Source organism: Dendropsophus ebraccatus, chromosome 7 (genome assembly GCF_027789765.1).
Source record: "Dendropsophus ebraccatus isolate aDenEbr1 chromosome 7, aDenEbr1.pat, whole genome shotgun sequence".
Taxonomy (NCBI): domain Eukaryota; kingdom Metazoa; phylum Chordata; class Amphibia; order Anura; family Hylidae; genus Dendropsophus; species Dendropsophus ebraccatus.
Genome location: NC_091460.1, coordinates 88,140,225 through 88,156,952, shown reverse-complemented (window position 1 = coordinate 88,156,952; position 16,728 = coordinate 88,140,225). Strand labels below are relative to the sequence as shown.

At 38.9% G+C, this 16,728-nt stretch overlaps 1 protein-coding gene across 1 annotated transcript in view; it reads left to right on the top strand.

Moving 5' to 3' along the window:
- Window positions 1-16,728, top strand: part of GUCY1A1 (guanylate cyclase 1 soluble subunit alpha 1) — a 61,096-nt gene that overhangs the window by 29,561 nt on the left and 14,807 nt on the right. The window contains exons 3-4 of the mRNA XM_069977866.1: window positions 7,249-7,352; window positions 8,864-9,570. Of these exons, the coding sequence (XP_069833967.1) occupies window positions 7,249-7,352; window positions 8,864-9,570 (811 nt within the window). The remainder of the gene's footprint in view (window positions 1-7,248; window positions 7,353-8,863; window positions 9,571-16,728) is intronic.

The window sequence follows — 16,728 nt, the reverse complement described above, 5'->3', positions numbered from 1 at the left end:
CAGTGCTTAAATTGGTCCACAGCTGTACTGTATTGTTATGTCCCCATAGCATCAGGAGCACGGAGAATTTCTTACCTTTATCCTCAGTGCCATCTTTTTAAAGAAGTCTGACAAAAATTTATTGACAAAACGTATTGTATTGCCCCCCTAAAAGCTATACAAATCACCAATATACACTTATTACGGGTAATGCACATAAAGTGCTTCTTCCCTGCACTTCCTACTGCATCAAGGATTCACTTCCTGGATAAAATGGTGATGTCACAACCTGACTTCTAGAGCTGCGCTGGCTGTGGCTGCTGGAGAGGGTGATGGCAGAGGGATGCTCAGTGTCCCTCCAGTGCCCTGTGTCTCTCAGTGTCCCCCTGCCATCATCCTCTCCAGCAGCCACAGCCCGCACAGCTCAGGGAGTCGGGTCGTGACATCATCATTTTATCCAAGAAGTGAAGCCTTGATGCAGTAGGAAGTGCAGGGAAAAAAATCACTTTACAGTGCTAGCCAAAACTATTGGCACCCCTGCAATTCTGTCAGATAACACTTAATTTCTTCCAGAAAATGATTGCAATCACAAATGCTTTGGTATTAATCTCTTCATTTAATTTGTCTTCAATAGAAAACCACAAAAAAAATTGTCAAAAAAACAAATTGGATATAATTCCACACCAAACATAAAAAAGGGGGTGGACAAAAGTATTGGCACCCTTAGAAAAATCATGTGATGCCCAGTAACAGCACCTGTTACATAGTTACATAGTTAATACGGTTGAAAAAAGACACATGTCCATCAAGTTTAACCAAGGAGGGGATGGATACAGGGAAGGGGGAGGGGTGATAGGTTCTATACATATGCATTTATATTATTTTGCTCTAAGAACTTGTCTAGGCCGGTTTTGAAGCCCTCTACTGTTTTTGTTGTGACCAGATCCTGGGGTAGACTGTTCCACAGATTCACAGTTCTCATTGTAAAGAAGGCTTGTCGCCTCCGGAAATTGAACCTCTTGTCCTTTGAGGGGGTTTTACCTGGAACATTTATATATTTAAATAAGTTATTCATATCTCCCCTTAAACGTCTCTCCTCCAGATTAAACAAATGTAATTCTTTTAATCTCTCCTCATAACTAAGATGCTCCATTCCCCTTATTAATTTAGTTGCCCGTCTTTGTACCTTCTCCAGCTCTAGAACATCCTTTTTATGAATCGGGTTCCAAAAGTATACGGCATACTCCAGATGAGGCCGCACCAAAGCTTTATAAAGCGGTAATATTATATCCCTGTCCCGAGAGTCCATGCCTGTTTTAATGCATGACAATATCCTGCTCCCCTTAGAAGCAGCTGACATTGTGTGCTGTTCTGTAGTTTATTATCTACAAGTACACCCAGATCCTTCTCCATCAGCGACTCTCCCAGAGTAACTCCCCCCAGGACATATGATGCATGCGGGTTATTAGTACCCAGGTGCATAACTTTACATTTATCCACAATGAACCTCATTTGCCAAGTGGACGCCCAAACACTCAGTGTGTCTAAGTCATCCTGTAACATCTGCACATCCTCCATAGACTGTACTGTACTACAAAGCTTGGTGTCATCTGCAAAAATAGAAACATTGCTGGTAATTCCATTCTCAATATCATTAATAAACAAGTTAAACAGAAGCGGGCCCAGTACTGACCCTTGGGGTACACCACTTATTACCGGGGACCATTCGGAGTAGGAATCATTGACCACCACTCTCTGGGTACAATTTTTAAGCCAGTTTTCAATCCAGTTACACATAAAATTTTCCAAACCGATAGACTTTAACTTACCCATCAGACGTCCATGTGACTTACCTGTGACACATAACAGGTGGTGGCAATAACTAAATCACATTTGCAGCCAGTTGAAATGGATTAAAGTTGACTCAACCCTTTGTCCTGTGTCCTTGTGTGTACCACATTGAGCATGGAGAAAAGAAAAAAGACCAAAGAACTGTCTGAGGACTTGAGAAGCAAAATTGTGAGGAATCATGAGCAATCTCAAGGCTACAAGTTTATCTCCAAAGACCTGAATGATCCTGTGTCTACCGTGCGCAGTGTCATCAAGAAGTTTAAAGCCCATGGCACTGTGGCTAACCTCCCTAGATGTGGACGGAAAAGAAAAATTGACGAGAGATTTCAACTAAAGATGGTGCGGGTGGTGGCTAAAGAACCTCAACTAACATCCAAACAAGTTCTAGCTGCCCTGCAGTCCGAGGGTACAACAGTGTCAACCCGTACTATCCATCACCGTCTGAATGAAAAGGGACTCTATGGTAGGATACCCAGGAAGACCCCACTTCTGACCCAAAGAAATAAAAAAGCCAGGCTGGAGTTTGCCAAAACTTACCTGAGAAAGCCAAAAACTTTTTGGAAGAATGTTCTCTGGTCAGATGAGGCAAAAGTAGAGCTTTTGGGGAAAAGGCATCAACATAGAGTTTACAGGAAAAAAAAGAGGCCTTCAAACAAAAGAACACGGTCCCAACAGTCAAACATGGTGGAGGTTGTTTTGGGGTTATTTTGCTGCCTCTGGCACTGGACTGCTTGACCGTGTGCATGGCATTAAGAAGTCTGAAAACTACCAACAAATTTTTCAGCACAATGTAGGGCCCAGTGTGAGAAAGCTGGGTCTCCCTCAGAGGTCATGGGTCTTCCAGCAGGACAATGACCCAAAACACACTTCAAAAAGCACTAGAAAATGTTTTGAGTGAAAGCACTGGAGACTAAAATGGCCAGCAGTCTAGACCTGAATCCCATAGAACACCTGTGGCAGTTTGGAGAAGGCACCGTTCAAATCTCAGGGACCTGGAGCAATTTGTCAAAGAAGAATGGACTAAAATTCCAGCAGAGCATTGTAAGAAACTCATTGATGGTTACCGGAAGCATTTGTTTGGAGTTATTTTGTCTAAAAATTGTGCTACCAAGTATTAGGCTGAGGGTGCCGATACTTTTTCCAGCCCATTTTTGGAGTTTTGTGTAAAACTATCAATGTTTTGACTCTTTTTTTTTCTTTTTTTGTGTTTTTTTAATTGCAAGCAAAATGAATGAAGATATTATTACCAAAGCATTTGTGATTGCAATCATTTTCTGAAAGAAATTGAGTATTATCTGACAGAATTGCTAGGGTTCCAATACTTTTGGCCAGCACTGTATGTGCATTTCTCATAATAAGTGTATATTGGTGATTTGTATAACTTCTGGGGGGCAATACAATACGTTAATAAAACTTTAGCCAGACTTTTCCTTTAATCTTTGGTTTTATTAACATGTTACCAATTGGGTGGTTTGGTGCACTGCAGGCGGTACTACAGCCCTTGGTGCTCCCATCTGCTTCATCTATTTGGGTTTTGCAAGAAAGTTATGTCACAGTCAGGTTGGGTAACATGTTATAACACCTCATTGACTAGCATTAAATGCAATGTGGCAATGTTCGCCAAATAGCCCCAACCTTAATTGCAGTGCAATGTGACTTTCAGTAAATGGGCTATTCATATCATTCCCATCCCAAGTAACGGCATATCCCTAATTGGTGCTATATAAATAAAGCAGCTTTGCTGCTGTTTCCCTCTCTAGTGGGTGGAAGGGCTGCCACTGTGCAGAAAAATAATATGAAGGGGTCACAATACTGAAGCTTTATCTTTCTGAAGATTGGTAAGGGTTCCAAAGATTGGCATAAGTTACTGATATGCCATGACTATATAAAATTACAAAATCATGAAAGTGACTTTGCGGTTATAGCTAAAATTAGGCACAGTGGATGCTTTTGAGATCATCATACGTTCAATTGTAACTTTATTCCCCATAGGTAATACGTGATGTAATTTTAATGTCTTTTAATCTACATGTAGCCGTAGACTTTAAGTCCTTTAAACATCATTTCCCCTCTAGATTTAACAGCATTTACTTATTAATTTCCTATTATATATTTTTTGCATGTGGAGCTTAATTTTTCTAAAACAGAACTCCCAATCTCTGTAGCCCTATGATACCCTAGTAAAATGATAAAATCCTGGCTGCCTGTAGCCAGCACTACTGGGAACCTATTAATTTCTGTTGAATAATAAAACATTTTGCCCAAGTGCTCAAATCAATCCTTAACTTTATGTCTGTCTCGGAGGAGTTGGAGCTTGGCATTATAGAACTATTACTAGTTACAGAACTGTAAAAATATCTTAAGAAATGAATGTTTTAGAGTGGACTTTTACTTTAAGAAAATATTATTTTGTTGTTTAACCCTTTGAGGACCAGGCCCAAAATGACCCAGTGGACCGCGCAAATTTTGATCTTAGTGTTTCCGTTTTTCCCTCCTCCCCTTCTAAGAGCTCTAGCACTCTCAGTTTTCTATCTACAGGCCATGTAAGTGCTTGTTTTTTACAGGAATAGTTGTACTGTGTAATGGCGTCATTCATTTTACCATAATATGTATGATGGAATCCCAAATATATTATTTATGTAGATATAAATAGGTGAAATCGTAAAAAAGAATGCAATATGGTAACGTTTGGGGGGTTCCTGTGTCTACGTAATGCACTATATGGTAACAGCGACATGATACTATTATTCTATAGGTCAGCCCGAACACAACCATATGCAGGTTACACCGATTCTCTAATGTTATATATGTTTTTTTTTTATGAAATACTTTCTTTTTGCAATTAAATATTAATAAAATGGGCCTATTGTGACGCTTATAACGGTTTTATTTTTTCACCTATGGGGCTGTATGGGGTGTAATTTTTTCCGCCATGATCTCTAGTTTTTATTAATACCATATTTGTGAAGATCAGACGTTTTGATCACTTTTTATTGATTTTTTTAAATATATAATGTAACATAAAATCGGTAATCTGCGCACTTTTTCCCCTCTTTTTGTGTACGCCGTTTACCGATCACAATGATGCTTGTTATATTTTAATAGATACGCACGCTACGGTATATTATATGTTTATCTATTTATTTATTTTTATATGTTTTATTTATATAATGGGAAAGGGGGGTGATTTCAACTTTTATTGGGGGAGGGGTTTTGGGGTAGTGTGTTAGTGTTTTGAACTTTTTTTTTTTTTACACATTTGAAGTCCCTTTGGGGGACTTTTACATACAGTACTTTGATTTGTACATTGATCATTGCTATGCCATAGGCATAGCATTGATCAGTGTTATCGGCGATCTGCTCATTGAGCCTGCCTGTGCAGGCTTAGTGCAGCAGATTGCCGATCGGACCGCACGGAGGAAGGTGAGAGACCTCCGGCGGTCCGTTTCAACGATCGGGACTCCCCCTGTCACTTACACTTAAACGCGCGGCGTGTCATTACCGGTGAGGTCCCGGCTGCAGCCGGCCCCCACCTCCTATGAAGCGCGCTCCGTTCTGGAGCGCGCTTCATAGCGGGAGAAACACCCAGGACGTAAAGTTACATCATGGGTCGTCTGGGGACAGACTTCCATGACGTAACCCTACGTCCAGGGTCGTCTAGGGGTTAAAATTAGAAATGTTGCAGGGTTTGCTAATTCTGTCTAGCTTTTCATTTTTCTCTTTGGATTTTTTTGCCCTAACCATAAGTTCATAGTATAATATTTTACGCTAGGTTTATACATGCCTATTGCTGTAACCATACTTTCCAGGCAGGCCTAGGGCTGCATCCATCTTCTTCAGGCTGCGGGATTCAAATGCTGAGCAATAGGGTTTACGCAAACCCGAACTAACTGGCAGTTTGCACTAATAACTATGTATATACCAGCCAGGCCACTGCTTTTAGAGCGGAGTGGTGGTCGGTAACTTAAGGCCCTATTACACTTAGGAATTCTTGGCCATACTTGGTCGATTACAGGCTATTCTGGGTAATAATCGTTTGGTATAATAAGACATATTAAACAACCATGATCAGTCAGCAAGCACAATGTTGGTTGATTTTCGTCTTTCAACATGTTGAAAGATGCTCCGTAATTTAGAAGCAGCGGCATCAGACCGCCACTGACATCAGTGGGCAGCCTGGTTTAATCTCAGATTGTCTGGGCAGCCTCCCTTTCCTCCCTGCTCGCAGTCTGTGTTGTGTAATACGGCCTTTAGACAAGAAGCTGTCAACAGTATAAGGTAAAAAGCAGTATATCAGCATGAGGGAGTGTCATGATCGCGCCTGAAAAGGCATCAGTGCCACCCTCTGCTGCGAAGAGTCGACCTCTGTGCCAAAGACTGCGATTTTGGCCATAATCTTCCATTTATTCTGTTTAGTTTGCCTTGTTTTTGCCCTGTCTGAACTGTGTCTTATTCCTTCTGGTCTGCTAATTGTTTTCCCGGCCCCACCCATGTCTGTGCTTCTAAGCTTCCCTGGTCATGTAACGGTTAACCTGCCTTTGCCTCAGTGATTGACAGCTGGTCCCTCCTATCATCTTCTGGACTTGGTTCCTGGTGTCCTATTTAAGATTTCTGTTTCTGCCTGTGCCTTGCCGGTTATTGACTTAGTCTCTGCCTGCTTGTGTGTTCTGTTTTCTCCTGATTCTTGCTTTGTATCTCTGACCTCCCTTGCTTGCTGCCTGCCCCCGACCATATTGCCTGTTATTTGACTACTCTTTTGGATCCTGATTTTGTACCTTTGCTGCCAGACTGTTGTGACCCGGATTGCTGACCATTCTTATTGTGTTTGTTCGTTTTGTCTTGTCCATTGTTTCACGTATCCAGGCCAGGGATCTCCGCCAAGTTGTCCGCTGCCATTTTAGGGCAGATTGCGGCAATTAGGTAAGGACAGTGGGAGGGGCTGAGCTCAGGGCTCACTGTCTCTGTGTGTTTGGTGTGACGGGTCCTGACAGGGAGGTTTGCTAAATGATTGTATTTACAAAAATATATAGAGTGACTTCTCTGTAGAAAAAAATAAAAACTTATTATAAACATAATAAAAAAAACCCTGAAAACATTATGAAATGTGCTTAACATTCGTGGCATTTTTTTCAAGGGAAAAACACGAGAACTAAGAATGACTTTTGAAATTACCCTAATCGTTGCCAAAGATATGTGAGACATAACTGTTTGTGCTACAGACAGTATATATTTTTTTTTTTTGCATAAACCGCTATCAGCCAAGGGTTGAATACACAATACAAATGAACAATTCCTAACTAAATATCAATTAGTGTCACTTGTGAAATAATACAATAGAACAGTTTGATACATTGATATTTATATTTGTCTTGTGTTCATTGTACGGCATGTAATTACATCTTATTGTTCTATCTGCAGATCTACTTGTGTTACTTTCAAGCTTCCTGCTTTACCAGTCTGTGGAAAAACTGGTGATAGAGATGATTTTGAGAAAATAGTTATAGAGCAATCAAATGCTGCAGGTAACATTTTTTATGCATGTTTTGACTGTAGTTTGCAGATCCTCATTGACCATGTTGGAGCTACCATTGGAAATACTGCTTTGATTCTCTAGATGGAACTAATTGGAATCTGGCTTGCTGAGTACCATACTTTTACTTTCAGTATGCATTGGTCTTCATTAGTTTTGTCAGAGAAGAACATAAATAGAATAATTCATAAGGGCACTTGCTGATTCCACTTCAGGTTCCATTAAGATAAATAGACACAATTTACTAGACCAATGTATGCTGTTGATACACCGACAATACAGAAGTATCAAATAATCCTATAAGTATTTTCCCATAAGGAGGGAACAAGAACTAGTATATACACCTATAAACCCTACCAATCAATAAAACAAAAGTATTTCTACATAATTTCTTTATTAGAAGATACTATCCATTCATAAACATAATTAAAAACAACCTCTAAAGATATCATTTGTGAGGTCCCATCTATTCATAACGTAATAAACATTTACATGATTAGTAATAGCAGCAAATTCATATAAAACTATGGCAAATAAATTGCTTAACAGCTAATGATATGTGCAAAGCAGCAAAATACATTTAAGAATAAAATGCTGCTAAGGGGGCTATTACAACCTGAGAAGGTAGTATACAAGACAGAGATAAGGCAATTGTTAATAGTAACCCTGAATTATGCTCACCATAACATGTATATAATGGAACAGAGGGGACCCCACCTCAGACCCTGGGGCACGTTTTGCCTTAACCGGCTTCCTCGGGAACGTATGTTGTTAGTCATTTGTATTAAGCCTATGTCATGGTTCAGTGGACTGGATGTGAGGGCCAGATCAGGGTTATCAGAGGAAGGTGAGGCTGGGAACCAGGCTTTGTATCACTGATGTTTAAAGGGAGATAAAGGACAGTTTATTGTATGCATTGTTGGTGCTTGTATTTAGAAGACTAAAGGCATTGAATTTTACCTTTGATTTTTTTTTTTTTGTCTTTGGAATTCAAAATGAGGCGACTTTCTAAGTAGTCTTTATTAGATATTTCCTACCATTTAGCTCTTGGTATTATATAAAATAAATTAATCCAAGACTGACAGACCTGCTGCGCTCTAAGTGTTGGAAATAAAAGCAGGGTGACTATAGGACAGCTCAGACAAGCTGGAAAGAGGACAGCAGATACAACAAGGTAGTCTTCTAGGGAGAACAATATAGGTATAGAGAGAAAAAAATCTCATACAGCACACTAGATGTTACAGAAATTGTAAGCAAAATTTGTGTTAGAGACCTATGGGTAAAATGTTTAAGTATAAGGCAAGTATAAAAATGCTTTTTAAATGTGTCAAAAGCTTTATATATATATATATATATATATATATATATATATATATATATATATTTATATATATATAATTAGCATTTAAAGGGGTCTTCCAGGAATTTTATCAACTTTTTCATATTTTTACCTAATTAATTTTTGTCAATTTTCAAATGAGTGATACAATGTTTTCATTCTAGGCATTTCTGTAGAAGATGTTAAAGTATCTCTAGGTGAAGAACTCTTTAAGTTATGTTATGAAGAAGATGAACATGTTTTGGAAGTTGTTGGTGGGACATTGAAAGACTTTTTAAACAGTTTTAGCACTCACCTGAAGCAATGTGGACAGTCCCGTTCACAGGAAGATGGCAGTGGTCTCCAAGAAGGGTCAATTTTGTGCCTTGAAAAAGACCCGGATTTCCTGAATGTGTATTATTTTTTTCCTAACAACAATACTACACTAATTCTACCTGGAATAATTAAAGCAGCAGCATATACTTTGTATGAAACTGATGTGGAAGTAAAATTGGTCCCACAACGTGTCAATGATGGGAATGACTTTATTAAAGAACCTTATTTATTATATTCTGTGCAAGTCAAAAATACCAAACCTTCTTTATCTCCTTGCAAACCACAATCATACGTTGTTATTCCAGCCTCCATCTTTTGCAAGACCTTCCCTTTTCATTTCATGTTTGATACAGACATGAATATGTTACAGGTTGGTAATGGAGTTAAGAAACTACTCAACAGGAAGGAAATTCCAGGAAAATCTAACTTTGAGGAATACTTTGAAATCCTTTCTCCAAAGATAAGCAGTACCTTCAGTGGGATAATGACTATGTTAAATATGCAGTTCACAATAAGAGTTAAACGATGGGACAACACAGTTGAGAACTCATCAAAGGTGAGACGCATACTAATAATTAACCATATCCTGCTTATACCAACTATATTTGTTGCCTTTGGTCCGACAACTTTCCTTTAACTTTTGTGTGTATAACATAAGTGTTAAGCAATTATGCTCAATTTAATAAGTTGGGTGTTGATGTTCTCCCATGGAGCGTTGGAAAGTGGTAGTTGTGACGGATCAGGACAGGTAAGTATACATTACTGTCATGTCTTACACAGGCTTTGCAGCACCACACATTACAAGTTTATCCTGGATAATCCCTTAAAGAGGGGTTATATAGACAAAAAGAAAAATAATATCTTATTATGATCTATGTCATACTTGTTCTTTAATTTTCCTACATGATATACAAGTAACATTTTATTTCCTGTAAGTGCAGGTTTGTTTCAACCAAACCTGGAAATTTCTATATCTTTGACATGAAGGATTGACTAAATGCTGCCTGATTTCTCTGCTTAAATTCTTAACTTGCTTGGCCAGCTTAAAGGGTTTTCTGAGAATATAAAAAGAGCGATTTTCAATACACTTGACTTTACTCCTGTTCTGCTTGGCAATGAAGGGGAATGAGAAAGGTTATTGCTGTATATTATACCGGAATTTTTCTTTTTTCTTTAAGGCTATTTTAAGAGCTTTTAAATAGTCAAAAAAACCTTTAGCTCTGTTCATATTACCACAGAAACTTCAGAGAAAGTAAAATCAAACAAAAGACATAAGTAACTGTAGTTATTTTTCATTTAAGATCTATTGCTATATTAAAAACTTCTAATTGTCCTATTATAGCCCAATCAGATTGATTTAGGCAGATATCTCCCCATGTAGTAAAGACAAAGAGGAGCTGATTATCGGCCGATAGTTGTCTGCTGACTGTGCATCACTGTGTAATGGAGGGTGTGCAGTCAGTGACTGATTTAAGTATATAGAAAATAATAAAGACGTGTCCCCCTTCCTGTTTCCTGCTGACCATAGCCACTGCTGAAGCTTTTATATCCTTCTGACAGGCCACTTAGCCATTCACTGAGAAGCTGTCCCATCTCGGTCAGTGCTTGGCTCAAAAGCCTGTCACTTTAGAGATGGGTTTAGAAGCTTCAGAGGCGGATCTGGTCATCAAGAAACAGGCAGGAGGACATTGGAGAGTGTTGAGAGGTAAGGTAAATTTTTATTACTTTCTATAAAAAGCATGATAATTGAGCTGTATAATAGTCTCTGTAAGAGAGTGGTGTACCTGGCCATCTAATAAGGTCCTTAGTCAGTGACTCACAGTTGGTGGCTCTGGGGTGGCATGCTGCCCTCATTTGCCTCATAAATGTAACTCTTTCCCCCCTGGGTAGGTAAGTTTGTGAGTTCTCCTGTAAATAGCTATACTTCAACCAGGTAAATCCACTGTTATGAGGACAATTATGATTATTCACTTTTGTCTACGTTTTTAGATGTCTACGATGGGAATTTCCTTTTGTGTGCCATGTTTACCAAAAACAAGAATATATCTTAATTGCTTTTTAAATTTGTTATTGGTCTGGTTTTAACCAGGTAAAATATTTAAAGACAAAGGGGGACATTTATGAAGTCGGGGGTTTTTAATAAATGTCCTAGCATAGACGAGGAAAAATCTTAAATGCGGCAGTAAATGTGAAATAAAGCTTGCAATTTGCAATTTTATTTAGTCATCATGCTTTTAAACAAATCTATACTTACTTGTATCCAGGTCCAGTCTCCTGAAGGCAGCTTTTTAGTCTTGTGCTGGTTGAAAAAAAGATGGTACAGTGGAAGACGGCACTCTGGTACATGGAGGATGTGTTTTGGCTTACATAGCCTTCATCACCTCAGAGCTGATGAAGGATATGTAAATTGAAACAGTTGAAGAAAATAGAACTGGTCATCTCCACACTCAAAGATATGACAGTCATTTAATTGACAGACACAATGACCTGTGACTCTCAGTACTGGCCGGGACTTCCAGTGCAAGACTATAAAGCTGCCTTTAGAATACTGGGCCTGGATTTTAAGCAAGCATAGCTTCTTTGTTTTAACTCATGATTTAAAAAAAAGTAAATTGCTGACATGGTTCATTTCACATCCTCTGTTTGTTTAAATTTTGAAAGTTATTACGACAAGTACCCATTTAAAGGACTGCAGGTTAGTATTACAGGATAAATACAACTGCATAATGTGAACACCACACAGTTGTAAATAACAACTTAATGTGAAACAGCGGCTTGTCATTCTCCTATCAGACAAAAAAAAAATACAAAGCAGGTTCAAAGATTGCGTGTAAATGTTGCAAAATAAATGCAACTGCATAATGTGAACAGGATTCTGAAACAACTAAAAAATATGTGAATTATGTTGGGTTCACATAGAGAGAATTTGGGTCTTGTTTTGGTAGTTTTAACAAAACCATAAGTGGAACTGGCACAAAGAAAATGATTGGGACCTGTTGACACTGCGTAAAACAGATGGAAATTCCTAGCGGAATCCCCGCCACACACTCTTGGAATTCTGCCTGTCAATTCTTTCAGCGGAGAGCTGCGGAAAGCAGAGGTATCCTACGCTTAACTTTGGGGCAGTGAGACAGAATTCCGAGCGAAGTCCGCAGCAGGGATTCCACTTTGAATTTCCATCTGTTTTCCACAGTGTGAATGGGCCCTTATCGACATTTTTTTGGTACACATATTGAGGCCAAAATGAGGTTTAAAATACTGTGTGAACATGGTATAAAGTTGTTTTTACGATGTGTTAGGCAGTGTACAATAAAATCTAGTTAAGTGGATGCTTAGACCAGCACTTAATTGATAGAGAAAAAAAATTGAAATACCCCTTTAAAGAAACCTAATGTTGTAATGCTTGCTGTTAGAAGCTGGACTGAAACTTGAAATGATTTCTTAGCAAAGCTGCCCAAGTTGCACCATGTTCCTCCACATTTAAAAAAGACCTGTTTCTGATAAGTTTTCTCTTTATCAATCAAAAGTATTGTATATGATAAGCTATCAGAGATCATTCTGGAAGGGGAAAAAAGCTCAGCAATCCTGAGAAGTTGCCTAGTTTCTTCTCCTTTGGGGACACTGGCACCAATGCGATGCTTCATACCTCTCTGCTTTTGCAGTCTGCCCGTTCAGACTCCACTGACAAGACTTCACAAGTGTCCAGAAGATGGTCTCCCTCAGATTCAGACCTCCACAGCACAGAAGAACACCTGGCAGTGTATGCCAGGAGAGTGGAGAGCACGGCCAGCATGGTTATTAAAATACTTAGCCTGAATGTTAAAGGGTTAAACATACCATATAAAAGATTGTATTTTTTGGGTGAGGCCAAGCTGTCTGAGTGCAATATTTTATACTTACAGGAGATGCATATGTTAGCACAAGATGCCAAGTGCCTGTAAAGGTGCAGGTGGATGGCGACAAACTCACTCTGACAGCTGAGTAATGTTGGGATAACTTTACTGTAGATAATTCAGCAGTACAACCAATTGTTTAACTTGTATAACAGGTAGATTCTTACTGAACAGGAACACTGTCTCTTTATGAAGCTAGGTAAGTAGCAGGGAGGATATAATTTCAGTCTATGTGGTGCAGCACGACTATATACAGTCTCTCAGGGGCCCCACTTCCTGATCCTGCTGGTAACAATGGACTCCCCTGCAGCACCAGCTCTGTCTCCCCTGAGCAGTACCTTCCTTCTTGCTGCAGTGATGAGGCTGGCTGGACACTCCTGTGTCAGTGTCCTTTTGTCCCAGGTGCGCTGCACTCCACTTGCTAGCGCTGGGCTGTGTTGCTCTCTTCCTTCACTGCTGCACACTGCTCTGTCTGCTGTAGCTCTTATGGACCTGGCTGAGCTGTCCTGCTTGCTGGTGATCACCTTGTCACACCTCTCTTTAGCTCTGGCACAGGTCACTGCCCTTGACCTCCAGCACTGGAATCTTCTCTCTCTACAGGAACTGGGTGAGTCACACTTCCTGAGTCTCTGGCTTTTCCTTCCCCAGTTACCTCTGTTACTCCTAGCTGGGAACTGACTCCCTCTGCTGGACGGAGGTGATAACATTCAACCTCTATGCTCTAATACTGCAGCAGAACCTTCTGGCATTACATGCCCGACTAATGTGTGCTTCCCCCACCATATCGCACAGTAAGAAAACTAGAGGGGTGACAATAGCTATCAAGAACATTGTAGCATTCTCATTCACTTCTCAAATTATCGACTCCAAGGGATGATATATAATAGTAATCTGTACAATAAATTCCAAAGATCGTACCCTGGTTTTAATTAATTTTAATCCCTTTAAAGACCAAGCCAATTTTCAATTTTGCGCTTTCATTTTGTCATCCTTTTGTTTGAAAGGCCATAGTGCTTCAATTTTTTTCACCTCACACCCACACGAACCCTTATTTTTTTAGATACTAATTATACTTTGCAATAGAATACGTAATTTTTCCATAAAATATGCTGCGAAACCGGGAAAAAAATTATGTGCAGTGAAGTTGTAAAAAAAAAAGTGCAATTCTTTTTATTTTGAGGGGTTTCATGTTTACGCCCTTTACCCTATAGTAAAACTGGCATGTTACCTATGTTCAAGTCGCTAAAATTACAATGATATGCAACTTGTATAACTTTTATTTGATGTATTTTAAAAACATTGAAACTTAAAAAAAAAAAACTAAAAGTTATTCAAATTGCTGTATTCTGATCCTTATAACTCTTTTATTTTTTAGTCTATAGGGATTTGGTGTCATTTGTTGCTCCATGATTTGTACTTTCTATTGGTACTTGGCTTGCATGTATGGGATTTTTTGATCACTTTTTATTACAATTTTTCTGGATTTAATAAGACCAAAAGTCAGCAATTTTGCACTTTGCCACCTTTTTGTACTTACTTTGTTTACCGTGCATGATCAGGAATGTGATAATTTAATATCTCGGGTGATTATGTACATAGGCATACCAAATATGTTTTTTTAATTTATTTTTATTTTTAAAATGGGACAAGGGGTGTGGTTTAAACTTTTATTAGGGGTGGGCATTTTTTTTTATTAATAAAAACACTTTTTTTTTTTACACACACACATACTTTTCAAACTTTTAGTCCTGGGGGACTTTTATGATTAGAGATCGGTGCAGTATACTTAATACAGCACTCATCGATTAGATCAGTGCTGTATTACTCAGGGCTGCTGCAGCCCAGATGTATAGATTGCTGAGCCAGGATTAGCGGCAGTTCGGTAAGAGGCCAGCCCGCTAAGAGAAGGGGATCCCTCCTCTGCTATCACATCATGGGGGTAAGTGTCCCCCCACTAGACACCAGGGAAAGGGGACACAAGCTATTTAAATTCAGCTGTAAGCTTTGAAAGCTGCATTTAGAAAGCTAATTAGCTGGGAGTGGCGATTGGCTGTGCTAGCTAATAAATGCAGAACTACACGCTGCAGAGAGGGCCCATGCCATGAGCCCTCTCTGCTTCCCCCTAATGGCGGCAGGAGGAGCATACGTGTCTTGTGTCCTTAAGAGGTTGAACAATTTTTTCCCTGCGACATAGTCAACATAGCCTTTTTGAAGCATTTAATTCTAAGTTATACAACCTGAAGACTGACTTCCTGGAGCTGGTTCCCCTAGACGACTTACTGGTGATGTTTCCCTGAGCTGGTTTCCTAAAACAACTATATCTTCCTAAAACAATTATGTCTCCCTGATCAGCTGATCAGCTAGCAGTATAAAATAAGGAATTTACTACTTTAGAGGTGCGGAATGTTATAAAGGTCAGATAAAGCCCTTGGACCAGACGTTTTTGCCAATTACTATTATAAGGGACATATTGGCACCACAGTTAAGAGATTTTTGCCAACATGTAGTTGCCATGGGACAGTTTCCCTCAAGCAATAATAGTCACCCTACCTACACCAGATGAGCCCCCAGACCACCCTCAAAATTTTAAAAGTAAAAGTCTATGAAAAATTAATTGCTGATCGTTTGGCCCCACTATTACCACATTTAATAGCTAGTCAGGCGTTTTTTATACCTGGTTGCCAGACATCATATAATACCAGATGCCTCCATCACATAGAGATGCAGCTCTCTAAGGGCCCTATTACACAGGACGATTATTGTGCAAATTATAGTTGTAGCATACGAATTTAAACAATTGTTTTGGGTAAATGCAGGCAATGATCAAAGACCAACAAGAAATTGCTCATCGTTTGGTACTGACATCAAAATCGTTTGCTAATCATTCGCTGTAACTCCACATTTGTTCGCTGTAATTCCACATTCATTCGCTAATTGTTTAGTATAATTCCACATTGTTCCTTCATTTGCAGGGATCAGAGGTAGTAAACGATCGTAGTAACGATCTTAACTAATAACTATTGTTCTGTGTAATATGTGAACTATATCAAGTTAGCGATAAAGGATCTTGTTAGCGATCATTCATCGTTAATCGTTAAAAATTACTTTGTCTAGTAGGACCCTAAGTCCGAGTTATCTTGGGTTGGACATGTGGCAGCGTTTAAGATGCTCCTGTTACCAAAATGTTTGTATCTGTTTAGGACTCTGTTAAGGCCAATCTGGCTACCACATTCCTTCTTTGTGGCTGCACAAAAACTTATCTCAAGCTTTGCTTGGGCTGGGTCAAAACCTAGAATTACTATGAAATTGTTGTATACAAATAGATTAGTAGGTGGCCTAGGAGTACTAGACATATATGTTCAAGCTTTGTGCAGAAGAGATGGTTGTAGAATGAATTTGTAATAATATATTTGAAAAATTCTCAATAAAAAACATTGAACAAGAAGAAAAAAAAAATACGTATCTTGGGGATGTCTTGATTATTTTTTGTTATTTTGTAAGTATTTTGCCTTACCCTTTTTTCCTTTTTCTAGTATCCACATTTTATAACCTTTTTTTCTCAGTTTGGAATTAAAGTCCTGGGAATTGTTAATAAGGTTTATATCATCATTATAAGCTCTTTTGGCTCTAATGCATTCGCCTGTGGGTATAGATCGTTCTGTATGTTTAGGATGGGAACCTGTCACATCTCATATAGCATTTTCTGCAAGAGATTTTCTGTAGAGAGATGTTATTACTTTACTCTACTCTGCAATTGCTTCTAATGTGATATCCAAGTAAGCAGTTGCTTTAGTTTCCATTATGCCAGTGGATTTAGGATA